At 37.4% G+C, this 27,524-nt stretch overlaps 1 protein-coding gene across 12 annotated transcripts in view; it reads left to right on the forward strand.

Annotated features, from left to right (window-relative positions):
* LOC131037528 (mRNA cap guanine-N7 methyltransferase 1) overlaps window positions 1-27,524 on the forward strand; it is a 131,242-nt gene that overhangs the window by 22,516 nt on the left and 81,202 nt on the right. For 11 of the 12 annotated variants that reach the window (XM_057969696.2, XM_057969698.2, XM_059207398.1 and 8 more), the window contains 3 exons: window positions 24,433-24,504; window positions 26,027-26,128; window positions 26,744-26,800. In XM_057969696.2, coding sequence (XP_057825679.2) covers window positions 24,433-24,504; window positions 26,027-26,128; window positions 26,744-26,800 — 231 coding nt within the window. The remainder of the gene's footprint in view (window positions 1-24,432; window positions 24,505-26,026; window positions 26,129-26,743; window positions 26,801-27,524) is intronic. The other variant, XM_057969694.2, reaches the window with a different exon arrangement.

Below are 27,524 nucleotides of genomic sequence, written 5' to 3' on the forward strand. Positions count from 1 at the left end.
CACTATCCAGGAGTACGACATTGAGATCCAACCAATGTGACTTGTTTGAGGTCAAGCCTTGGCGCAAATTCTAGCAATTGATGGACCTGGATTAGTCCAACAAGTCTATGCAATTGAGGATGTCACTCCAGATGAATGGTATAAAGACATTGTTTGCTATTTATTGAACCATAGATGCCCCGTGCATATGAGCCTTGCTCAAAATAGAGCATTAAGATTGAAGTGTCAACATTTTATGTTACAAGGCTCGGTTTTGTACCGAAGAAATCATGAAGGGATATATTTGAGATGTGTTGGAAAGAATGAAGCTAAATAGATTGTGGAACATTTTCACAATAGATTTGGGACAAGTCATGGTGCAAGCTTGGCTATTGCGCACCAAATTTTGAGAGCAGGCTATTACTGGCCTACCTTGTTCCGAGATACTCATGAACATGTGAAGACATGTCACACATGCCAGGTTGCTACCATTCGAGAGAAGAATCCAGCTATGCCACTGCAGCCTGTGATCGAGTCCAAACCTTTCGCTATGTGGGGTATCGACTTCATTGGTATGATCAATCCACCTTCCTCTGCGCAACACAGGTACATTCTAACCGCGACTGATTACTGTACTCGGTGATCAGAAGCTCAAGCTTTGAAGTTATGTACAACTGATGCTGTGATTAAATTTTTAGAGGAGAACATCATTACTAGGTTTGGTTGTCCACATGCTATTGTTTGTGATAATGGTTCTGCCTTTACATCATTAAAATTTTCAAATTGGGCTTTTGAATATGGTATAACCCTTAAGTTTTCATCAAATTATTATCCTCAGGGTAATGGGTTAGCCAAATCAACGAATAAGAATTTGCTGAGTGTGATTAAGAAATTGTTAGAGAAAAATCCAAAAGATTGGCACACACAATTGAGATTCGCCCTTTGGGCAGATAGAACGAGAGTTAAGAACTCATAGGGGACATCCCCATATTTTTTGGTATATGGCCAAGAGCCTGTCTTCCTCGTACAATTGAGAATTCCTACACCGAGATTCATACAAGATTATATGGAGGGCGAAGACAGAGTGCAAAGGAGACTGACACAGTTGATGAAATTAGAAGAAAAAAGAGATAAAGCATTAGAGAATTTCGCCAAATATCAGGGCGTAGTTAAGAGATGGTTTAACAGACAAGCACGGGTAAAAGCCTTTAGGATTTCTGACTTAGTGCTATATTGGGATAAACCCCACGAAAGAAGGGGAGACCACGACAAATTTGACAAACTATGGAAAGGCCCCTATTAGATTGCTGAGATATTGGGAGAGAATGCATTCAAGCCGAGAACCTTAACTGGTGAGGATGTTTCGTTGCCCGTCAATGGACAATTCCTCAAGCATTACTTCCAACCTTAGGTTTCTTTTGAAGCCTACCCCTTGTATCATAGTTAGAATATGTTTGCTTTGGTTTGCCTTAGTTTAGGTTTTGCTTCCGGTTTTGCTTTAGGTTTTAGGTCGACTTTGCTTAGGTGTTAGTTCCGAGGGATATCAGCTTGTGATGTGGGAGTTGTTGTCAAGACACACTCTGCAATTTGCCAGGTTTTGTTTAGTCCATTTCTTGAGCGATACCTCATGAAGTTCTTTGAATTAGAGATTATTTTTGTATAGTGTATCATAGGTTGAATCCGTATTTGACAGGATTGGAAAACTTATATTGTATTTTGACGCTGACATCATTTGATTATTATATTTTATACACATTAATTTTATTTGAGTTATTATAAATTCTCAGGTTAAGCTGTGACTAGTGAAAAATCTTATATCTTGCTTCAATGCCATTATAATTCTCGAACCCAAGTAAGTTTATTACTTGCGAGCCAAAGGAATTGACGAAATTTGAAAGAACGTGAAGAGCGAAACATCAAAAGAAAAATGAAAGAAAAGAAAAGAAATGCAATATCTAAATTGGCTAGTGGGAATATGCGAGTAACTCCACCGGGGCTATAGACGCCTGACCGACAGTGGAGCCATATTCGTGAGGTTATAATTGGCCGCTTGCAAAGTATGGACATCTTACGTAGCTAGTCTCATTGGATCCTTTGACTTCACAATATTCTCGTGAAGGTAATGAACACAATTGCACACCTGGATAATCAATGACTAAGTAACTTGATACAATTCTTGGATTCCATCTTTTCAAATGTGTTTTCTGACCTTTTGCTATGTTATGCAAGGATTAATTGAAGATTCTAAGTGTCGGATTGAGCTTTGTTCTTGAAATGTTTTGGAACATTTCCTCAGTGTAGTTGCCAGATGTTGTGACCTTTTCACACATCGCCCCATTGCTAACGGGGACCCCCTATTTTCCGGCTTTCTGCGTTGTTAGGTTAGGGTTTTGGCTACTTAGTGGGCAATTTTGTGTTTCCCATGCCCAAGTCTCGCAGTTTTGATCATGCCTAGTGCGGTCTAGGGTTTTTGAGGTTATAGGATCAAGTTGCAAACGTTGGTATTTTAATGATCGTAATTTTGTCTAAGTGTTGACCTTTTGAGCGTTAACGTGTTTTTTAAACACGCACATCAGTGATTTTAAAGTGCCAGCGTATTCCAAGACCTTTTGGAGTTGTTTTCTCGCTCCTAAGGTATTATTTAAGTTGATTTCACACTTTATCCCGATAATTTCTTAGCGTTTCGCTCATCTTTTTGGAAAATTAGCCTAAGTCCAGTCTAATTTTTGAAGTTTCTAAGTGATTTTGAGTGGTTAAAATGCCAAATTCCTAAGGGAAATTCAAATTCCAAGGGTTAGAAGGTCAAATTCCATGCTAGAGGTGCTTTTCCCCTCATATTCCAGACTACCCACCCTTTTCCCCAACTCAAAATCCACATTACACATGGATTTCCCGTAAAATCCATATTGGCTATGATTTTCCACCACTGTTTATCCATACCTGGGTCGATTTTCCTCTGGAAATGCTAAAATTTGGTTAAGTGTCAGGATTTTTCCAGACTGCATTGTTTATCCATACCTGGGTCGATTTTCCCTTGGAAGAGCTAAATTTGGTTAAGTGTCAGGATTTTTCCAAACTGCCATTGATTTTCCACCAGGAGTGCGGACTATAGTACGAACAACGGTGAGGATGATTCCATGCCTGGGTCGATTTTCCACCAGACTGTTTTGTGACAAGTTAGTGTGGATTTTTGTGCAGACTCTCAGTCCAGACCCAATTCAATTTTCCACTGAGAGCATTTTGATGAGTTTTAAGTCCGGATTTTCATCCAGACTAAGGTCGATTTTCCACCAAGGAGTATTTTTTGCAAGTAAAGTGAATTTGGAGTGTGGATTTTGTGTCTAGACTACCATCGATTTTCCCCTGGAGTGTTTTATGTGCATTTTGATGAAATTTGAGCATGGATTTTTATCCAAGCTAAGGTCGATTTTCCCCTGTGGGGAAATTTTTGACATTTTAAATGATTTTTAAGGGATTTTTTAATCCCAACTAAAGTCGATTTTCCCCTGGAGGCTCAATTTTGATTTAAAATTGAAATATTTAATAAGTGAGCTCCATTTAATTGTTTTTAAATGATGATTAATGATTATTTAAAATATTAAAAGCAAAAAATTAAATAACTTGCAATAAGCATTTAATATTTTAACCTTCTAGAAGCAAGTTGTTTTTTTACCAAACAAGTATATAAGCAAGTGTTTTATCCCACATTGCTTGTGTGGTGAAAGTGAGAGGTAAAAGCAAGTATATGAGAGGAGTTTCCAGCATTATTTTATTATTAAATTTGCCAGGTGTCTCCATGAAAGGCGATTTTTCTCCCTTATTGGTGAATTTTGGCAAAGTGTTGAAGTGAAGTGTTGGGTTGAGGATTCTTTCTTCCTCCATTTTTTCTAGCTTGGCTATCCATTCCCTTGCTACCATTAAAAACCATTTCCAGATTTAGCGATTTTTCCAAGTTTGGCGTTTTTTTCCAATTTTGGCGATTTTTGGTGAAGGTGGCGATTTTTTATGTTTGGGAGTTGGGCGATATTTTTTCTCCATTTTTTGCTTGCTGTTCCAACCTCCATTGTTGCAGATCCGTGCTGCCATTGAAGACATTTTCAGAATTTTAAGAATGGCACCATAGTTGGGAAAATTTCAATTTTTATTTGGAGAGCTTTGTGCCATTGTTTGGGGTGATTTTCTTCATGCTTGGTGGCTGCCATCATTCCCAGCTCGCTAATTTGTTTCAAATCTTAGGTTTGCTTCAGATTTGACCTCCATTGTTGGCTGCACATTAATTTTCAGACTTCAATTTTCATTGCCCAGCCAATTCCAACTTATGTGATTTGCATTTGGAGGTGTTTTATGGAGTTTTTAGTGCATTTTTCAGACCATTTTATCGCTGTTGCAGGTCTGAACACTCCATTATAGGCAGCTGTTCTCAAAAATTTTCATTTCCAGCCACCTAACCACTTTGATGATTTTGCTTGAAGCTGATTCCTTAGCTATTTTCCATTATTCTTAGAGATTTTTAACTACTTTGCAAGGTGCTGGTAAGTCTGAAGTAATTAATTTTCAGACTTGTCCTCAAAAATTTATTTTTTTACCAGCCACACTTACATTCCTGGATATGATTGTTTCCATCATCAAAACTGATTTTTATCAATTTATGCATATTTTTGAAGATTTACAACATGTTTTAAAAGTCTGATTTTCAGGTTGTCTTTAGATTTGTTGACCTCCATTGTTGACTGCGGAAGGTGTCTTCAGACATACTTTGTGTGAAAACACAACCTTTCACACCTTTCCTTAGACATTGTTAATCCGGTATACTCCTTTGCATTTTAGTTTGCATAATTTCTAAGCATAAGGAGGTATTAATGAATTTTATAGAGTGTTTCCATGCCCTAGCGTTGTCATACTTTGAATCTAATTATCAAAATCTACAAAGAGTATGGATTATTTTCTTGACTTCATGCTCTAATTAGCTAAAATATTTAGAAAGTCAGGAATTTTATCAAGAGCATTATTTATTTTCCTAAGTCTAACTTCAAGCTTCGTACAGGTACGATGTCGAAGTCCGGATTTAAGGAAAGGAAAGAACTATTGAAGATGCTGGAGACTGGATTCTATCCAGAGCTTAAGATTTCATCCAGATGGAGGGAGATCACAGATACAAACATGCATTTCCTAGACTTTGACCAGATGCAACAGCGGATGTTCGGAGTCGGAGATCAAGTTCTTTCCCCAGCATATGCGAACATTATGAAGATGCCGCTAGATTTCCACAGTCCATACAGTGCAGTGAGCTTATCCTGGAGTGTGCATGATGTTACGATTCGCTCACGCGAATGATCAAGACTCCTAAGGGCGTTGTCATTGCCTACCTTGCTGAGGATGCTATTGCTGAGGTGTTCGGAATTCCACGCGGAACAAACATGAAGGATGTGACCAAGGATGAATATGAAGAAAGATACACGAAGAAGATGGGTGTATGCAAGAATTTGATAAACAAAGAGTGGATGATTGAGCCTAGGTCTCATCATTCCAAGGCTCCCAAGACACTCATGTGCATAGACTTCAAGGAGGAGTATAGCGATTTAATATTCCTACTCAACAGAGTGATGGGGATGCCGTAGGGAGCAATATTCAATGGATGGATGTTCTATTTCATCTAGGATTGTCTTAGAGGAACGTTAGTAAATTGGTCTAAGATTATAAGTGACAATTTGGACTTTCGGTTGAGGAATGTAGAGCGGTCCAAGTCATTTGCCATGACTTCTTACTTGATACACCTGCTTGCATGGTTTGTTTCATACAGAGGATTAATATGCAAAGGTCAAGTAGGGAATGGGCAAGGACAATTCAGGAGTCATGAATGCTACCCCCAGTTGAGCATGTATAGAATTGAAGACTATAAGAGAGTGAATGATGCATTCACTATGTACATCACACGGATGTTGCAAGGCGGAATCCACAGAAGGCTGTCCAAGGAGGCAACAGAGCTAATAGAGAAATATGGATCATGGTCTATTCAGTTTCCGACTTTCATGTACCTTAGGATTCATGGGTTTCAATCTGAACCCTACAGACTTCCTAGGTATCTGATTGACATAATGATCTTGTTGGAAGTGGTGAGACAACTTCTAGAGTTTGATGTCATCCAAAGAGAGAAGCATAGGACAAGCATGACGTTCCCTACTTCAGTTGTGAAGATGTCAGAGGTTTGCTAGTTTGCCATAACCGCCAACACTGCGAGTGAGGAACTTGCATTCTATCGATTTGCTACATACAAGAAAAAAGAAAGATTTGATCTAGACAAGAAATTTGGAAGGATCGGGGGAGAGAAGTTCATCCACAAAGTAGACAGAGAGGATTATTGGGCTAACCTGATGGACGAGCAAGCAGTGAAGAGAAGAATGTGGTTCAGAATGTCAGTGGATTTTATGAGGAAGTGTGGACTTTTCCTCATTCTTGATCAAGTGTTAGGTAACAAAGATCATACGCATCCACAATATGAGAGTGAAATGAAGAAGGGAATCCTATTGCCTAATTGGTCAGAGTTAGAAGAGATTGACCTGAATGTATTGATGAGAGAGGTCTTGAGTTTCTCCCGTGTATGCGTAGATATACAGATGAATAAGTTAGTTGATATGGGTGTTCCCTTCACTTATGAAAGGACAAAGCCGGAAGAGTCTACTTCTGAGGATGATCAAAGGATTGTCAGTGATGTCAGGATTCATGCAAACGAAGAGAGTCAAGCTCCCAAGAGAAGGAAGAACAGGCCAGGAGAAGTCAAGGCCAGAGGAAAGAAGATTGAGGAGGTGAAGAAGAAACAAAATACTATCATTCCTTCACCACCTCTCAGTGTCTCATCAATCAAAGTGATTGAAATAACAGAGTGGAACAAGGAGACCCAACAATGTTCCAACACAGTGATACTACCAGGGAATACTTAGGAGTTACATGCCACAACGACATCTGCACCTCCTAATGAGAATGATGATCAGTCGAGATCCCCTACTGTCCTTTTGGAAGTTAGTATGGGAAATGAGGTATACGATTGGACCAGGAATAATCCCGATGATGATGATGATGTTATCTCGGCATTGGGAGGACTTGATCGAGAAATATGTCTCGATGATGGCATGGAGATGGCCGCTATTCCTGATTGGCTGATGAGAAGTATGGAGAAAAGTAAACAAATGATAGAGGTACAGCCTATTGACGACATTGATAACTACCTAGCTAGGAGTGCTAAGGAGAAAGAACCCAAGAGAGCTATGGATTTCCAGATCACTTTAGTTGCCCTTGGTCGTACATCTAGAAAGCAAGAATTTCAGGAGGTTGGTGAAAACCTCAAGGCAATCGATGCAAGGTTAGACAGAGAGATTGTGAAGAAAGAAAGGTACAGAGAAGAGAATATCAGACTTAGAGAGTATATTGCAGGGATAAGGCGTGAAAATCCACGCTTATTTCCCCTATTGTAGTTGACCATGGAATGCATTCACACTTTGAGGCAGCGAGAGGTACACTCTCGGAAGTGGAAAAGTGGATTGAGAATACAAGAAAGCAGGCAGATGATTTCCTTACTCATTTTGTCCATGCATGTGATAGGACAACAGGGCTCACATTCAGAATCTAGTATTTGAAGGGAGTTTGGGAAGAATTCCGGCCTATTCAAGACAAGACTATTCCACGCCTCTAGGCTTTGAAGAAGATTCCTCATTCCACCTTGGTTAGCGAGAACATTGTGCATAGTGGAGACAGATACGATTTCCATGGCTGGTATTGTTCATTAGCCGCGAAGAAATCAACTTATGAGAACGCCCAGTCAAGTTGTATGGAGATGGAAGGATTGATTCAGGACATTCAGATGAAGATCCTTGCCTCGATTGAGGAATTATTGGGTGTTGATGTTAGTGATGCTAGTGGTTTACACTTAGCCGAATTAAGAGACAAGATGAAATTTATTTATTTTTGCCAGTTGGATTCTTTGAAGAAGAGTCAGATAGACGACTTGGTCTCTTTGTTGATTCATGTTCATAGTTCGCAGAAGCTCTTGCCAGAATGGGAGAACACTTTGGATGCTTGCTTGGATTCACTAGACGTGATCGATTTACAACAGGATACCTTGCCTAGCATTTCCATGGAGTTAGATTCAGTATTAGCTAGATTCTTGGAGTATGCTAGGAGAGAGAGAGATGCAGGGATGAATCTTCTAGAAGATTCTCTATTTGATGACTAGGTATCTTTTCATTGGGCCATATGTAGGTGGCGCCATTTTTGATGTAAACCCTAGTTAGGGCAATTCTAGGGCTTTGTTGGCATGATCTTGATCGTTGATCTTGGATCAATCTTGGCCATCCATTTTGTAAGAGACTCTATATATGCCTCCTTGTGTCTCATTTGTAAGAGAGTTTTTGTAGAATTGTTGGTATATGTTGCAGCTATTTGAATCATAATCATTGTTCAATTGTTGGTGATTTTGCTCTTCAAGTGTTGTATTTGCATTCATGGTTCTCAATTCCTCCAAGTTAGATTAGAATTTATTTTCATGTATGCTAGATTGAGTGGAAGATTTGTTGAATATATTTGTGTGGAATCCTTAATCCATACCACTAGCCTCTTGCCGTTGGTAAGTGTGCCTTGTGTGGTCAACTGGAAATTTAAGTAAGCTTAACTTCAACTATTACGCGTCCCTTGACAAGCATCAACTTGGATGGTGTCAACGTTTGATGGTGATAGCCTGAAAATCTTCAAGTATACCTTAGACGATTGCACTAAGCTTGTGTCAATACCTGTTTGTGAGACCTTGCCTAGTTTGATTCCACTAGATTTATTCATCATTTCCTACATTTCTAGGCTTAGAATAGATATCTTGAACCCTATTCCTTTTGCCCTTTTTTTTAGTAAGAAGTAAATCCAGAGCCATATTGATAAATCTTAAGTTGTCAGCACACCTATTCCACATCATTCATGATAATCCAAACATTTGCGTAAGTCCCCAAGTGAACACAACAATTCACATCGACCGTAGAGTTACCCACTCGTCAAGACCTGACATGTACAAACCTTGCAATCATTTTAGTTGATCTCATTCTTAGCATCTGAGGTGATTTTGTTCAAGAGAGGGTAAATTATCTTGGTAATTTATTTTGTAATGTTATGTGCCTAAAGCAGACATCAACAGGTAGTTTCTTGCTAGTGGTGGCAATGATGGGACGTTTCCTAACTATTCCCATATCCCAAAGGCCTCTGCACCCCCATAAATGATAGATTTGAGAGGGGATGCATCCCCTTGGAACATTAGTTCATATTCAAGTAGTAGTTTTATAATAGTATTGAAATGTCTCAAGATTTTATAGTTCAAATGTCTGCACAATTAATATGATAGTTTGATTGGATGCCTTCCGTCTTTACAATTGTCTTTTCTAACTTCAATTGGACTTCAGACAAATTTAATTCAAAAATACATTGGAACTAGAAAATGTTTTGTCCATTATACCAGCCTTGAATTTCAAGTTTATATAAACACATAAGCAATGCATATGTGTCAAGCATATAAATTGTATTTTATTAGTGTGCTGAGATTTCCTAGTTATAGGGTGCACATCTAATGATTTGATAATCAATGGTCTGCTGAAATAGCAATTTCCTTTAAATTGCTGATAGCTCTCTTTGGATGGAGCAATTGGTGTTCTCATTAAAACTAAGATTTGCTTTTTTAATTGAGAATTGTGATAGGCCGATTGAAAATCATTAGTTTTAAAAAGCCTTACATAGAAATTGTTGGTATGGTTTGTTAATGCCAAATATTGGGTACTATACAGTTTGATAGCAAAGTTTTGTTAAATTTGGGTGGAATTGTGAGTGCTATAAGGAACTGTTGTCTATATCATGAGTTACTTGTAAGTTGATATTATTGTTTCATTTGTAGGCTATAGGGTTAAAAGTCAACAACGTCAATAACATCCTTTTTTTTATTTTTAAAATATGCTTTATTTGATGAGAATGGCTAATATAATCCCCTAGTTGTCTTAGGGATGGCTAATAATTCCTTGTATAAAAAGGATGTCCTAGGGATGTTTCCTAAAGTTTTTGCAAATTAGGGATTGGAAGATGTTTCTAACCCGTCTTCATGTCCCTAAAATATGACCCTATAGGGGATATGGTCTAAAAATGTTGGGGGTGTTACCTTGGGGTATATAGATAAACTATTAAGTCTATTATTATGACAATGTTCAAAAGAATAAAAGGTTAGTACATGAGGGTCCAAACATGCTCCCCACCTTTGGCAAAACCTTGAACTATGGAAACTATTGTGATGGTGTGGTTATAGAGTTGGCACGATTGTTGGTCTAAAATAGCTTTTGGCTTGAGGATGATGCAACTTTCATTTTTGCAATTCAGGAAGTATCAAGTAAATGTGAATTTGTTGGCCAAGGTTTCTTTAAACATGAGATATGGACTTTCTTTGTAGGACAAAGGGAGATCCATCCAATGTGTAGGCCACTTCACCCACTCGTTGTAGTATCTAAAAGGTCCACAAAATTTTGAGGCTAACTTATGTTTGCTTGTAAGCTTGAGGATTGCTTTCTTATATGTTTGAAGACATAGAAAGACCAAGTCACCTTTAGTGAATATACCCTTAGAATGGTGTTGATTGCCTGTTGTATTATATAGTTTTGAGTTAGGGCTAAGTTGCCCTTAAGAGTTTGGAGAAGATACTCCTAGTGTTATAGTTGAATCACCAACATGTGCCTTCAAATGGCTTGACAAGTAAGATGTGAGGAATGGTGGAGGTTGGCCTTTCACAGTTTCATATGGTGTCATCTTGGTGGAAGAATGATAGGTGTTGTACAATCATTTTGGAAGGGTTAGCCTTTCAGCCCATTGACTTTTTTATTTTGAAGAAAAAGCAACATAAGTAAGTCTCCAAGCATTTATTTACTATCTTTATTTTAACATCTATTTGTAGGTGATATGTTGAGCTCATTAGTGCAAAGATAATGGAAGTGGGTATACAATGGAGAAAGAGGATTTGATCAAGGAAGACTTGGGCAATTGTGAATACTTTATAGGATGGGCTAATGGACAAAGGTGGGTATACTTGGAGAGTCAATCAACCACCACCAAAATGATTGATTTGCCTCTTGACTTATGCAACTCTTCAATAAAATCTATGAAAATGTTTGTACTTATTGCATTCAAAATTGACAATGATTGTGGAGTGCACATAGTTTGAACAATTGCCCCTTTGTGGCATTGGCACATATCACATTTCATAGCATTTTTATTTTGTTATTATTTTTCATTTCAGCCCCTAAAAAAGTGCACTTCGATCCTTCAATAATCTTTAAGAAGCTTAAATGCCTTGTTGAAGAGGATGCATGTAACGTATAGGAGTTGGGCTCAAAGAGAAGAATTTGTAGAAATAACTATTCATCTTTTGTAAAGCAAGTGTTGGTCATCCTAAGAATATCTAGGCAAAGTTGTGGGATTAGTTGCTAGATAATGAATAAGCTACTGAATTTGTGCATCTTGCTACCATTATTGTTGGATTGTTGCAACCTATTTAGTGTTTTTAACGTTAAAGCACATAGTATGCTCTAGTTGTTGAATTTTTGAGACACGGCATCTACCAACACGTTTTCCTACCCCTTTTTGCAGATAATTTCATAATCGTAACCTAATAATTTTGTGACCTGCTTTTGCTTTTTTGGAGAGGAGACTCATTCTAAGTAGTAGTTGAGACTATGGTTTTTTTTTAGGCACAAGTGGCTTCCCACAACATATAGCCACCATTTGTTGACAACATGAAGAATGAAGAGAAGCTCCCTTTCATAAGTTGATTTGGCAAAGATTTTGCTCGATAGGTTCCTTGTTGGTATAAGCTGATGGTTGACCTTCCTGCATTAATATGACTTTAATGCCACTATCCAAAGCATCACTTCTGATGGTAAATGGTTTGGAAAAGTCTAGCAAAGCAAATACTAGCATAGTACACATGGGATGCTAGAGAAATTGAAATTCTTATCTACCACTACGACCATTTTAATGTATTTTTCTTTAATATTGCATTCAATGTGATGACAGTTTTATAGTAATTCTAGACAAATTCATTGTAATGTCCAGTGAGATGTAATAATCCTTGAAGAATTTTTAGAGTTTTGGATTTAGTTTCAATTCTTCATATCTTCAATTTTGTTAGCACACAAAAAGTCTTTTAATGATGCATAACTATAATAGCAAGTGAGACCTAAGAATCCTCGAATAATTTTGAGAGTTTTGGGTTCAGATCAGTTTTTCATATCTTCAATTTTAATATTTTAAGTTTACCCTAACTCCTTTTGTTGGCACAATATTCTCGAGATATTTTTGTCTTTGTTGGTCAAATAACTCTTGGAGTGCACTGCATATAACTAGTTTGCTAAAAGAAGTTGGAGGGTTTGATCTAGGTGAATGGTGTGCTCTTCTTATGCCTTGTTGAGATCATCAAAGAATGCTAGGATGAATTTCTCGAGAAATGGCCAAGAAATTTGGTTCATTAAGCTTTGGAACATAGATGGCGCATTAGTGGGGGGCCAAATGATAACTAAAAATTCATTGTGGCCTTCATTAGTTTCAAAGGTTGTCCTGGGAATATCCTCTCCGTGTAGGTAGATTTGGTGATATTTAGATTCTATGTTCAATTTGGAGAGCAAGTGGGCCCCATGTAATTCATGAGAAACTCATCAACTATAGGAATTTGGAACTCATCCTTGATGGTAATTTTGTTTAATTCTCTAAAAGCTCCACATAAATGCTGCGAACCATCCTTTTTGCAAACAAGGATTACTAAAGAAGAGTATGGGTTGATGCTAGGCTGAATGACCCTTGCCTACAACAATTTTTGCACTATTTGTTCAATCTTTGAAAGATCCCTGATGGATCCCCTTGCTGATCTGCTGTAGTTTTTAAATTAATAAACTATATCTTCCTGTGATGCCTTTGATTTTTTTTAGAGAATAGACAGAAGTTGCAGAAGGTTTGTTTCTTTTTATGTATTTTGATAGTTTTCAAACAAGTAATGAATAATGAACAGTAAACATGAAAGGAGACTGAAAATAAATAAGAACATACAGCCGAATTCAGAATTGCTACAAGCTGTACCAGACAGATTTCTGATTTGTAAAACCAAATAATAATTCCAATGCAGATCCAAAGAACTTACATCCAACAATGATGCCAAACTGAAAGGTGAATAGTGATCATGAATCAAGAATACCTCTAAGGCTGAATACATGCATTCCTTACATTCCACGTGGGATGTACCTGCTGCAAATGGCGGCCCTAAGGCTGCAAGGATCACGCCCAAGCTGAAGAATCAATCTGCCATGCTGAAACCCTTACTCTGCAACCTGAATCCACAATGAAGAATGGCGTACTCAATCTCTGTCAACAATGCACTCTGCCTGAAGAATCCAATGCCAATAACTGTTGAGGGCTACGTCCCAGCCAGTCCAGATCTTGGGGTTTGCGTCCCAGATGAAGAATTGCCCACTCAGAGCTAATTCGCAAAAATAAGTTTGATTGTGTAAAAAGATAATGAACAATCTGGTCTTCATCTCCTTATATCTCCTTTCCTTTCCACGCCAAACCCTAAAAGGGAGTAAAGTTGGCGCATTATGAAAAGAGTGTTATTTTCTAATCATGGCGTCAACTATAGGAAAATAACACTAAATTGCAAATAAATAGCTTCAGGCATCCAAAAAGACTCCGGAAGGTGAGAATCATGTAGCAAAGTTCAAGACCTTTCCAACGAGCTATAACACATAGGCATATCAACCTAGATGAAGCCAGAAACCCCTTATTACTCCGAAATGACTAAATACATAGCCTTATTTTAATTTATTTAACGCTAACTTAGGAAATATTTAAATATATTAAAATATCTCCAGATATCCAAAAATAGCCCAAAATGACCAAACAATCATGAATATAACTTTGTCACCTATCTGTGACCGATGCCGAAAAAGCTGAGCTAACTGGCAGTCCCATCCCTAAAATCTAGGAATGCTCCTAGAAACTAGGAAACACACCCAAACTCCCTGAAACTGAAACCATGACATGGTCCCGTGGAACCTCCAATATGGGAATTGCCACAACCTCCTAAAAAATAGGGAATCTCCCTAAAATCAAGGAACTGCTCCCAATGGCCCTCAAACTGTCTGAAATGCCAACTCCGGATACTGAATACCCTGCATGAGTTTCTATCCACCATTGCCAGCCTACGAGACCCCATAATAGGCTAACAAACATGTCTCTACTAGACAAACTAAAGAGAGGACATGACAATCTTTGTCTTTTGCACAAAAATATATTGTTACAATTGAATAATTGGTGGCATACTACATGGAATCAATTGAATTACATGATCATTGGAACAATTAGGGGGTAGTCCATGTGGTCCTCAAATATTGAGGCATGTTTGGCTAGAAGTTCATGCAATTCTTATGTTCTATTCTATTGAATAAGGCGGCACCTTATTGGTGGGTTGAGTGCCACTTTATTCACACATTGATTTAGCGTGCTTTGCCAAAACGAAAGGTGTCTAAGGATATTATAAAATTCCCAACACATGATTTTTGACTAAGACCACTACCATGAGTAACTTCTTATTTGGCCAAAAATGGTTAGGTACCCTCTGCTTTTACCACTTTCTAATCACCAAGATCTTGTAGAGGTTAGTTGAGAGAGTATTCAATTGGTAGTTGCAAGCCACAAAATTGTTATTTTTGTAGGAAAAAAACCCTCAAAAGAGCTTTGATTGCTCTTTTTAGGATTCCACTTGCAAAATATTATCAATTAGAGTAATTGCATGTAAAAAAGAACACAATGCTGAGAAAATAACTGCAAATATGTTTACATTGATAAATTTGAAACAAGTATTGTAGGCCTCTTTGAGGGAACAACATCTTTGAGAGCAAAGCTCTACTACAAAATATGATTCCAAGGTGATCTTTTCTTTATTACAACATCAATATAAAGGCCTTGCGAGGAGAAATTTATGTTGTATGACCGATTAAGACTAACTCTATCCCCTAAATATGAAGTCATTATATTAATACAACATGTGATTCATGTGGGATAAATTTACACAACATAATATTAACTAAATATTTAAATTATAATTATCACAATGCTTTCAATAATAAAAGATTTAGATTGAAGGGTCCTAATAGAAAACTTGGGATGAAGAGATTTCCAATATGTCTTTATTGTTTGAGATTGATAGACATGGAAAGCCTTGTGAGTACTCCTTGATTGCTGGATACACCATAAAGCCACACGTAAAAGAATTGCCAGTCTTTAATTTCACTAGGAGGGTGATTTTTTGTACTACCAAATAGGATCAGACACTAAGGAAACATATTAGAAAAAGATGATTCTTATTGTGCTTTGGCAAGATTACCAAAATATATTTTTGCAATCTAATTGACTTATTCATCCTGACCTCTCCACATGCAAGTCTTTGACATCTCTGATTTTGTAATCTATTTTAGTGAAAAAAAAGTTTACTGGTTGATATACTTCACCAGATTGGCCAGCCATTAGTTGACATTTATCAAGTTTGGACATTGTACATGTTGTGTGTTCTGCACACACACGCCTCGTCTTGGACAGGGGACCTCCGAGTTTTTTGCAATCTGCCGAAAAGGAGAAGAGGAATATTAAATGTGCAAGTTAGGCTTTAAGCCGAAAATTTGTCAAACCTCCAAGACGCCTTCCAAGCTCAAAAGGTGAGAGATCGTTTAAGGGGAAAATCAGCATAAAAGGCTGAAATTGAAGAATACAACTTAAGACTTTCAAATCAGCTCATAGGCCGAAATTGACAATCCAAACAAATCAAAACGCGAAGTTTAAAATCACACAAGTTCGCCGTATGCCTCCCTAATTTCAAATCGTGCAATTTTAACCATTTGGCCGAAATCCTAAGTCAACACCGGAGGAGGAATTTCGGGTGTTTGCTCTGAAAAGCAAATATTGTCTTCCTGTCGGGCTCTCAAAAAGCAATGAAATGACGAAAATCATCTAAGCTCACAATTCACCTTTTCAGGCCGAAATTTGCAAAGTCATGATCCAGGCCGAAAAAGTTCTTAGTTCACCAAAATCGGCTTAGGAGCCAGAATCACGAAAAAATGGTTATAGCTCTCAAAATAGTCTTATGAGCCGAAATTCAAGGTAAAACTCACAAAATGTTCCTTTGGCTCAAAAATGAAGAAGCAAACTTAAACTTACAAAATGAGTTAATAAGCTGAAAATGGTGTTCAAAATCGTGCAATTTCGCCTCACAGGCCAAAAACTTCAAAAAGTTCAAATCACGCCATTAAGTCGAGAGATGGATGCCAAAGTTTGCAAATTGATCAAGTAACTCGAAAATGAGGCCAAGTCTTGCAAAATGATCCAAGGGCCGAGTTTGCATTTTATCTCGAGCACCCGAAATTTGGACAAAGTCGTGCCATTTGACCTAGAGCCAAAAATCATTCAAACTTCCCAAAATATGTAAAGTCTTCTGATTTGCCTAAGGGGTTCAATTTCACAAAATTGGCCTAGATGGCCAATATGAGAAAAGCGTTTAAATTTGCAAAAAAAGCTATTAGGATTCCGAAAATCTTCAGAATTTAGGGTCATTTGGCCGAAAAGGACATAAAGGGCCAAAAACTCTAAAAGGAGTAAGCTCGCAAAATTGGCTTGTAGGTCGAAATTGAACAATAGGGCAAAATCGCACATTTCGTCCAAAAAGCAAGAAATGAATAAGAAAGTTTTTAAATACGAAGACCTCTCAAACCGCCCAATAAACTCGAAAAATCATGAAAGAACAAGCGGCATTTTAAAATTCGGTGATTTCACTAAAATTGCAAAAACAAAATCCCGAATTCCATCTAGGGGAACGTTTAAAAAACAAAGTTCGGTGTTTCATATTGCTTTGCAGGACAAAATAAGGTTTGCTTAACTATTTTGGTTCAAAGGGCCGAACTTTGTCAGGTAAGAGGCGAAAAAATTTAAAAGATACATCTCACAAAGAGCTTCTCAAGCCCGAACTCTACCGGGACAAAGCCTGACATCATCAGTTAAATTTAATGTTTGTTAAATTAATTTAATTAATTTTTCAAATCGATTGATTAAAGGTGAAATTGATTGTTTGCAGGACGTCATCGCAAAGAACCAAGAGAAAGCCTAAAATTCAAATTGAAGAAGGATCGTGATCAGAGCCAGGCGCTGGAAGCTGGAGGAGAAAAGATGTAGCACAGGATCAAAGCGATGAAGCATTGGGATGCACGCCACTACTTGAACCACAAGCTGAAGTCCACCACCGAGACCAAAGACCAAAGAACACGCAGGAGCACTCCAAATGTGCATCCTCAGAAGAATACATTGCTGGAAGAAATTCCAGAATTTCAGTTTGAGAGATTGAAACTTTTTTATTGTAAAGAACTGCCTATGGGCCCCACTCAAGATATTTTGAAACAAAGTGGAACACAGGTCAGTTATGTCCAACTACCGGATAGACCCAAATTAAAGCCAAACAGTTGTAGGCAGTTGAGATAGTGGTTGGGTAGATAACTGAGAATTAAGTGGGTATGGGCAGCCTTATTTTGTGGAATAAATCAAGACCCTTTGATGCAATCCATCCTAGCCACCGGTTCGACATGTAAAATCTATAAAAGGCAGAGGCCTTTCTTTTTTTTTTAGAGTTTTATAGTGGGATTTTAGAGTTAGAATAGGCTAGATTTTAGGAATAGCATAGAGATGTTGCAGAAATTGTTGTAATATGCAGCTCAAATCAATATACAGACATTGATTTGGTGTTTATCATCCTGTTTTCATTTTGTTTGCATGGTTTCTTTTGGCTAGTTAATTTTAGAGTGCAGGGATTTTAATGGTGAAGTGTGGAGGGGTATTTGATGCATTTCTGGTTCATACCATTGGGGGTCTGCTGATTGTAGGTCACCGTGCATGGTTAGTCTGAACCCAAACTGTGCTTAGTTCAACTGCAGGTGTTCGTCTTAGGCTACGCTAAAATTGGGTGCCTAAAATGAATGTATCCAGTCTGAAAATCCTTCATCCCTTGGAGCTTGCACCGTTTTTGTCTAGTTGTGAGGGTGTCTCTGGCAAAACAAGAAATGGTTTATCGAAATCTGTCTACCTGCTGCATCAACTGTTATCATCCTTGTCCTTAGGTCTCCTAAACCCTTCCCTTTTGATTTTATTTTGCAGTCCAAAAATCGCAGTAGACTAGCTTGTTGCAAAACGTAAGACCCCTTGTGCTCACAGCAAATCACATTGACCGATGAGCTATCTTGCAGTCAAGACCTGACAATCGAAACCTTGAGGTCGTCCCCCATTGATCAATTAAAACAACATTAGGGATTTCCTTATCTCAAGAGAGGATAGGATACTTGGCGAGATCATTCTATTCTGCGTTGGCCGGATGGAGTCGTAGTTCCACGACTTTAGACAAGTCAACAATACACTTTAGTGTTGGAACTTGGAACTATAATTTCTTTGTTTTCTTCTTAATTCAATTATTTAAAGTGATTTTTTCACTTGATTTTATTTTTAATTTTTAATTCTTATAAATGAATTTGTCTTGGAACCTAAACTCCAAAGTTCTTAGGTGAAAATTTGAGCCATTATGTATCTTCTTTTGCTTGGTTCTGTTGATGTGTATTTTGTACACGGCCAAACACAGAATAAAATACCTAAAGGTACCTTATCCTCTCTTGAGCAAAGTTTCCCGACTGTTGAAGATCTTGCCGAAGGATCAGTCGAGGCAACTCCAAGGTTTTGTATGTAGGATCTCTACTCGTGGATAAGCTCTCTGTGGTATGATGTGATTTTGCTGGAATTACAAGGGGACTTACACTTGATGACTGAACGTTTGATTTGCCTTGAATATTGCTGGAACACAGGATTTCACTAATCTAGATTTTGAAAAATAGGAAAAGGATGAGGGCGAGGAAAGGATCTAATTCTGACACTAAGAATGTAGGAGCAATGAATGACCTTTGATGAAATTCTAACTAAATCTTGTTTTGACATCCTAGGACCATCTCCACAAGGTTAGTGCGATCTTCGGAGGAAAGCTTTATGATGTTCAGATCATCGCTACCGGCATAGACACCATCGGGCTAATGCATATCAGTGAAGAAGCAACGATTGAAGTTAAGTTTTAGCTGAACGATTCCAGTTGACTACACAAGGCAAGTCTGCAATCAACAAACTGCTAGTAGTATGGATATACAAATTTCACCATCAATCAAATACATTTCTTCCATTCATCTAATAACATGAAATGAAATATGAGAAGTATAGAGACCATGCAAATTGTTGAATCGACCCATAGATTACTATTTCTTCAATGGAATTTTACAAGTCTTTTACAACAACATCTTGGCAACAATCTTTGCCTTCTCTTTCTATTCTACTCTAATTGCTATTCTATCAAGTGACTATTCACTATTAGCTAACTATTCACCTTCTAACTACTGACTAACTATTAATCTTTACAAAATGAAGAGCTTGAGCCTTTTATAATGCTCTCAATACAATTCAATGGCTCAGATCATTTTGAGATCAATGGTCGAGATTTTACAATGAAAACCCTAATTAGGGTTTGTTATAACAAACTCAATCCTGGCCAATGAAATAATTGCATTATTTGGACACATGTCTTCTCTGGAATATTCGACCAATGGATAACAGGGGTAGGTGCCTCGGAGTTTGTGTCATCACTGGTGAGTCAGGTATATTGTATCTAGACATGCTGAGGTGGGCCAACCCGACTGGAGGAATGATGACTAGGATGCCACCTTGTCTAATACTTGGTTGATTCTCAATTTGGTGATGCTTTCCTTCAAATGCTGGACTGGAAGATAGATGGAGAAGGTCGTCCTTAATGAAACTGGACTGGAGGAGATTGTCCTTGTCCTGACTTGATCTTCTTTGATGAAGGTCCGCCAAGTAGTTGATCTTCCGACTCCGGGGGTTGCCATTTGATGCCTACACAAAAGATTAAAGTTAGTCCTTGAGCATCATACCTTAAAGCATAGAAATTAAGACTTTTCAAGGGAAAGATTCAAGATATTAATTTGAAAATGTCATGATAAATCTAGAATTCTTCATTTTCAATTAATTATGAATGAAATCAAATTCTCAAGACTTAGACCCTTTTTAAAAAAAAATTGCTATGAAAATCAAAACAAGCCTTGAATAAGAACTTCAAAATGATTCTTCATACCTTCCCTTGAATGCTTAACTATAAAACCTTGGAAAATGAAGAAAGAAGACCGGATTTTGCTGGACAAGGGTTGAATTGTGGTCTTCCTTTGGATGAATTACGCCTCCATTAGCCTCCAAAAGAGCTTCACCTTCTTTAGCCTCCAACACTTAGCAAAAATTCGCCTCCAATTTGTTGGATTTCGCTCCTCAATCTGCTCCTAAAAATCGCACTTAGAACAATGAATGAATGGTTTGCATTTTGGAACAATACTCCTTCCTTATATAGGGCGCTCACCCTAATTAAGCATAAGGCCGACCCAGGTAAATAGGGCAAAAAATAAAATAAAATACCTCTCAAAAGATGGCCGACTTGTTTGTTAAGTCACCATAATGATTTTGAGCGCTCACTTTGTATTTTTTAAATTTTAAAATTAATTTTGATGCCTTCGAGGTGGATTTTCAATTATTTCAAGGCCTAAAAATTAATTAATTAAATTGCCAATGCCTTAATTAATGCGAATTTAATTCAACCTCCCAAATGTCTTGAATTTGGGTAATTTAGTGCAAATTGGGGAATATCAAGGTTTGATTGAGGCCTAATGAAGCTTCCTGATGATTTCGCCCTGGACCCTCTGGAAGGGTCAGGAACGATTTTTGCTTATTAGGTTAAAATTCACCTTAATTTGATTGTTGACCTCCTCCAAGGCAATCTCCAGGGTTTATTTCTCTCCATCACTGGGTTAGCTCATCAAAACTTTGAAGGAAATATTGCATTTTTGGGAATTTCGCCCTGGACCCTTTGGAAGGGTCAGGAGCGAAATTCTCTCCTGAGCTCAAAATTCTCATTTTTAAAGGTCCAAAACCTCTTCAAGGCATTCCAAATAGGCTCTTTCATTGAATTCCAGGCTTAGTTTCACTCAAATCAGGAGGAAAAAGGTGATTTTAGGGTTTTTCGCCCTGGACCCTCTGGAAGGGTCAGGAGAGATTTTTCTTCCTTAGGCTTACTCCTTCATCAACTTTTCTTGAATCTTTCACTAAAAGCTAGGCAATGGCTTGTTCTTGCAAGGTAAAATAGGGGATTTTTAGATTTTCGCCCTGGACCCTCTGGAAAGGTCAGGAGCGATTTTTCCTCTCTGACCCATAATCATCAACTTTGAAACAAACATTTACTCATTAGTGGTCTTAAAGGTCTTTTCTCTTTTTTGGTATATCCTTGCCTTAGCACAACTTTGAAAGGAACATGTTGGTTTTATGGTTTTCGCCCTGGACCCTTTGGAAGGGTCAGCAGCGATTTCTTGGTTTTAGGACAATTTCTTCATGCTTTTCGACTTCAAATTACTTCCAAGGCATAGAACATCATGCCTTACTGCCCTTTAAGTCCTGAAAACCAGAATTTTATCTTGAAATGCAAAGAAAATAGGAGGAATTGGAAATTTCGCTCTGGACCCTTTGGAAGGGTTAGGAGCGAATTTCCCGGAGCGAATTTCCCTCTTGGCTTTAAAATTTTCATTCTTAACAATCTAATTTCACTCCAAGGCAATTCAAAAGTCTTCTCAAACCCATGTCTAAGCTTGGTCTAGTCCAATCTTTGGAAGAAAGGATAGGTTTTAGGATTTTCGCCCTGGACCCTCTGGAAGGGTCAGGAGTGAAAATCCTTTTCTAGGCTTGGTTGCTTCCTCTTGACCATCTCAATTATCTTCAAAGGACAAAACATACTTCCTCACATTCATTCAAACCATAAAAACCAAAAAGATTGTTTTGACCTTGCAAGAAAAAGGTGTTTTTTAGGAATTTCGCTTTGGACCCTTTGGAAGGGTTAGGAGCGAAATTGCCTTTCCTGGGCAAAATCCTTCATTTTCTTCATTTCCAAACATGCCTAAGGGTTTCAACATGCTCTTTCCACCTTTCATCATGCCTTTGATACTCCAATCCGACCAAACTGAGCAAGAAATGTCTCCCATAAAGATTTTCGCCTTGGTCCCTTTGGAAGGGTTAGGAGCGAAAATTAGGTTTTAAGCAAAATCCTTCATTCTTCAAAGTTGAAACTTCTTCAAGAGGCAAAAAGGGAGTTGTTCTTGTTTCATTCATGCCCAAAACTTGACCTTTTTCATTGCAAGATGAGAGCTATTCAAAATTTCGCTCTGGACCCTCTGGAAGGGTCAGGAGCGAAATTGCCTTCCTTGTCCAAAATTCTTCATTTTGCATGCTTCCAAATTTTCAAATGTATCAAATGATGTCCAATCTTCATTCCAAGAGACCCTGCACATAAAAAGTTAGCCAAAATTAGTGAAAAATAAGCTCAAATAAGATTTTCGCTCTGGATCCTTTGGAAGGGTCAGGAGTGAAATCTTCATTCCAAGCCAAATTGCTCAGTGTTCAAGTTTCAAACCACAAGGCACAGTTAGACCATTTTCCAAGTTAGGAACAGGGTTTCAAGCTCAAACAAGGTGGCAAATGAAGTTTATGATGAATTTCGCTCTGGACCCTTTGGAAGGGTCAGGAGCGAAATTCTTCTTCCAGGCTAGAATCCATCATTTTTTTTCAAGGTTTTCAAACATTCCCAAAGTCCAAACATGTCCGCTTTTCCCTTCAAAATGCCTTGCAAATCAAAATTTGGTCAAATAAGGCAAGAAATGAGTCCTAGGTTGATTTTCGCTCTGGACCCTTTGGAAGGGTCAGGAGCGAAAATCACTTTTTAAGCAAAATCTTGATCTTTGAAATCATCCAACTCCCTCTCAAGGCAAGAACATTCAAAAACACCTCCACACGTGCCTTGGAAACTAGGAACTTGGTCTTGACAAGTGATAAATTGAGGTGTATAAGGATTTTCACTCTGGACCCTTTGGAAGGGTCAGGAGCGAAATTCCTAATCTTGGCCAAAATCCTGACTTCATTTTCACATTTTTCCATCCAAACAAGTGTTTTGCCCTCAAAGATGCCTGGGAACGAGTTGGTTCTAAGTTTGGGTCAAACTAAAATTTCTTAAGGAGAATTTCGCTCTGGACCCTTTGGAAGGGTCAGGAGCGAAATTTGACATTTTAGACTCTCCGTTAGGATCATTTTATGGAATATAACATTTAAGTATAAATTCTTATACTTTAAGTTATATTCCATATATACTTTCAGGATGTTTGAGAGTGGTTTCAGACCTCCAGGAGTTATATTGCAAAATCTAGTTTTTGGAGGATTCTTCAGTTTTCCAGACTTAGTCAAATTTCAGGATCAGGACATTCCAGACTTAGCCAAATTTCAGGATCAGGACATTCCAGACTTAGTCAAATTTCAGGGCATTTGAAGATCAGGATTACATTTCAGACTTCATCACTCACCAACTCGACCTAACTCAGACCTTCAAGGATGATACCCACTCACAAAGCAAGACACAATTAGTAACAAGCACAAAACCAGGCCCTAAAGAAGATTCTCAAAGAAACCCTAACCTGGAGTACTTGCTGACTCCCCTGGCTCAAGCAAAGCCTACCATCCTATTGATCTCTTGGCGACACTCAAAATGCAAAGGCTAACAGACAAACCCTAAACACCTAGAAAGCAAACCCCAGAAAGCAAAAAAAAAGCAGGGGTCCCCATTTGCAATGGGGCGATGTGTGAATACGTCACAACAGGTTCTTGAGTTGTGAGTTGAATCTTATTCTTTGGTTTGCATAGTCCTTTCTGACTTTGAGTTGTGACTTAGCATTATCATCAATCCCCTTGACTTAGTATCTGATGGTGGAAGCAATGATACAATTTCAGCTATAGCAAGTGGTATGATCAATGTTCATTTGTTTATCCTTTTCAACGGGAAGTCCACCTGTGCCTGCCAGCTTCTCCTAATCAAGTCTAGGAGTTCATTTGCTTAAACTGGTTAAATTTAACTGATTATGAATGCACATACACCTCAGAGTTCAACATGTTATTGGTGTTTAGTTATGGTTTGTCTTTGAGGAAGATGATAGCTACTTGTTAAAATGTGCACATACGTTTTGCTTGATGTACTAAATTTTGTGAAGTGACCCTTATATTACAGAAGCAGAATCAATGATAAATTGCATGAGTTCATGTGTGACAGGTTAAACATAGTTCAAGGCTCTGTGATGAAGACTAGCTGTGTCATAATATGATTAAGCTCTCATGATGTATCTCTTTATTTCAATATATATATATTGTTGATTTCTTAGCTTAGGATTCTGTTTTATTGTTTTTCAGGGAGGTGACTTGATCAAATGGGATAAAGCAAAAGTTGGATATTATGTCAGTGTTGATATTGCTGATGGATCGGTAAACTCAATGATCTCCTTCAAAATAACTTAGTCTATCATTTTCAGATTCTTGTAGAAGATAGAAATGTCTAATTTTTCTTCATATGTTAAAATAGTTGGTTCTGCTCATGTTGTTGGACCAAGGGAGTGTTTCTCTTTGTTTCAAGTGGTTAGATGTACAGAATCTTGTGTAGTTCATTTGATCAGTTATGGTTAGGTCATGAATGACAAAACAGAGAAAAATCAGTCATATGATGACAGAAAGTTGGTAATGATTTGAGAAATGGAGAAAATGTATGGTTTCGAGGAAAATGGGTTTTTTTCCTTTTATTTCACACCTAATATATTTCATAGACATCAAAATAAATATGATACAGAATATATTGTATAGAAAATTGGTGTCAGCAAGTCATTAACCTGCTAAGCATCAAATACTAATATATATGACTATTACAAGTACACAAAGATTTCAATTAAAATTCCTTTAAGAAAAGTCTCTGCTGTTTGGAATCCACTTTTTGCATTCTTTAGAGTGTCATGTACAAACTTCAAAGTAAAAATCCTGAGAAATAAAGTTTTGAGTCCAACTTTGAGCTACTTTGCTCATTGGTTTGGATGAGGTTCAGATTGTGAAGTGAAGGCCTTAGGTCCTTCTATGTTGCTTTATCTAACCGACTGAAATCCTTAATTGTAAATATTGGCTTTTCCTTATGAATGGTTCAAAATCAGAATTGGGTTGATGTGAAGTCAACTTGATTAAGAGATTGCTAGAGTGCTTGATGATACACAAAAACCATTTTGATAAACTAGAAAGCCTACAAAGACGTGAAAACATTAGATACCGATTACCATCAAAGTTTAAAATTTAAAAGAAAAGAGAGCTTTAGAGCTTCCTATGTGTTCTTCACTGGCTCCTTTTGGGCTAGCCTTCATCACCTACGATGGTCTTAGGGTAGGGTAGGCAGTGGAATAGATTTGTGACTCTGTCCTCAAACTTGTCATGCCTTGCTCTACTGACTAACAAGAAGACAAAGAACATATTAGGCCAAAACACTTTTTTTCATGTTAAGTTTTCTCTGACATTGATGATTCCATGGATTGCTACAATGAAATATCTTTAGTCAATACAAAGGATTGATCTGCTCATTCCTGTTTATATTTCATTTCGTCTACAAGCTTGGAATCTGGAGTTTACAGCTGCTAGTACTGATTTCTGTGGCCTTTAAAATCCTTTCTTCACCATTCACAATTAGCCAATAATCTTATTTATCAACTTTGGAGCCAAATCATTAATTGCATCACATCCACACCTAAATTTATATCCTGATTTTTGATCTGCTGCTACAGTATTTGAGTGACTTGAATGCAAGTGGAAACTCTTCAAGTAGTAATTGTATCTGTTATAGACTTATAGCTTCTGTGTTCATCCAAACACAAGTTTCATAGTTGCACTTGGAAATTTGAGGAGGGATTTATATGTTGTATTTTTTGAGCCGTATATGTTATTTTATGAGCTCACAAGATTTAATTTTCTGTTTCAGATAGAAGATTGCAGGACTCGATACAATTGCGAGACAGATCCGTTATACAGAAGAAAAAAATTCTCATTTCCAGCACGCCTGATATGTGCAGATGCTTACGAGGTTAGCTATTTTCAATCCTTTTCAAGATAGAATAAGTTTTGGTTATCAGTTTCATGAACTCTGTTGGAAAGTTGTGATGGTTCCATGGTGTGTCAGTTCCTAGTGTTGTCTCAATTTACAGAGAAACTTCATGAAAATGCATTACATGAGATTTTGTTTCTACTTTTTTTTATTATCGATAGAGTTTGTTTCTGTTTGTTGGGTATAAGTGGAGATATTCGATTGTGTTTGGTTTCTGAAGACATTTACTTATAGTTTGTTGATGATATAATCTGGACAAATTTTTTTTGGTGAGTTCCAATTTCCTTTTATGTAAAGTATGTTTTTTAACTCTTTCCTGAAGATCCTGTCTAGACAATTTTCTTGCACGACCTTGTAAAACCAGGTCAATGGAAAGAGGATTCTGATTCTTTATGGGAAAAAATTATGTTTATAGAAACCTTGTGAAAACTTATTGCTACTAAGACTTTGAAGTTCCTATGATCTAACTTATAAACAAAATCTTTTACATTTTGAAGATAACTATTTTTGCCTATTCTTGTTTTGCTATCATTTTTTATTCTAGCAAAAGGTCTATTGAGTTGTTTTACAATGATTCTAATTAATGGCTTTCAGGTCCGTTTGGATGAGGAATTAAAGCATGATGCACCCTTTGATATATGCAGCTGCCAGGTATGTGATCTGTTGAACTCAAAATGATACAGTTGTGTTTCAGCAAATTCATTGCTTCCTTTTCATCCTGTGATATTATCAATTTTATGAAAGTTGTTGGTATGTTATGAATGTGTAAGTGCTGGTTGAATATTGCAATGATAAATATTATTTTTTTGTTTTCTACCTTCAAATTGCTGCCAGATTTATATAATATACGATATTTTGGTTCTCATAAATTTGTTTGTTTAAAAAACATGCCAAGTCTAAAGAATTAGAGAACTCAAGAGTATAGAAATTGCATGAAGAGGATATTATGGTAGAAGGCTATACTTAAGTAGAATATAAACGTTTGTTGCTAGACCCTGTTGCATATTTTGTTGGCACAAAATGAGTCTCACTTTTACGTTTTGTAATTTAACTTTTTGAACTTCTGCATTGAAGCAATGAAATAAATACTTGTGATTAAATGTGTAGTGATTATCTTTTAATTTGATTAGGGAGAGGCATAGCATGAATGGAACTCAATTGATGGTAAACAGATTTATAAGTCAATGCATTTGGTATGAGAGACAATAGGACCAATCTGAAATTTCGGAAAACAAATCACATGTGTGTAATAAAAACCCAGAAACTCGAGCTCTTATTCTTAGTGATCCTTAAGAACACATCCCCCCTGATTATGATTTGTTTCCTCAAGAGGGGATGTCCTGGGGATGGGGGGATGAGTACACCTCTTCTACAA

This window comes from Cryptomeria japonica, chromosome 6 (genome assembly GCF_030272615.1).
Source record: "Cryptomeria japonica chromosome 6, Sugi_1.0, whole genome shotgun sequence".
NCBI classification, from domain to species: domain Eukaryota; kingdom Viridiplantae; phylum Streptophyta; class Pinopsida; order Cupressales; family Cupressaceae; genus Cryptomeria; species Cryptomeria japonica.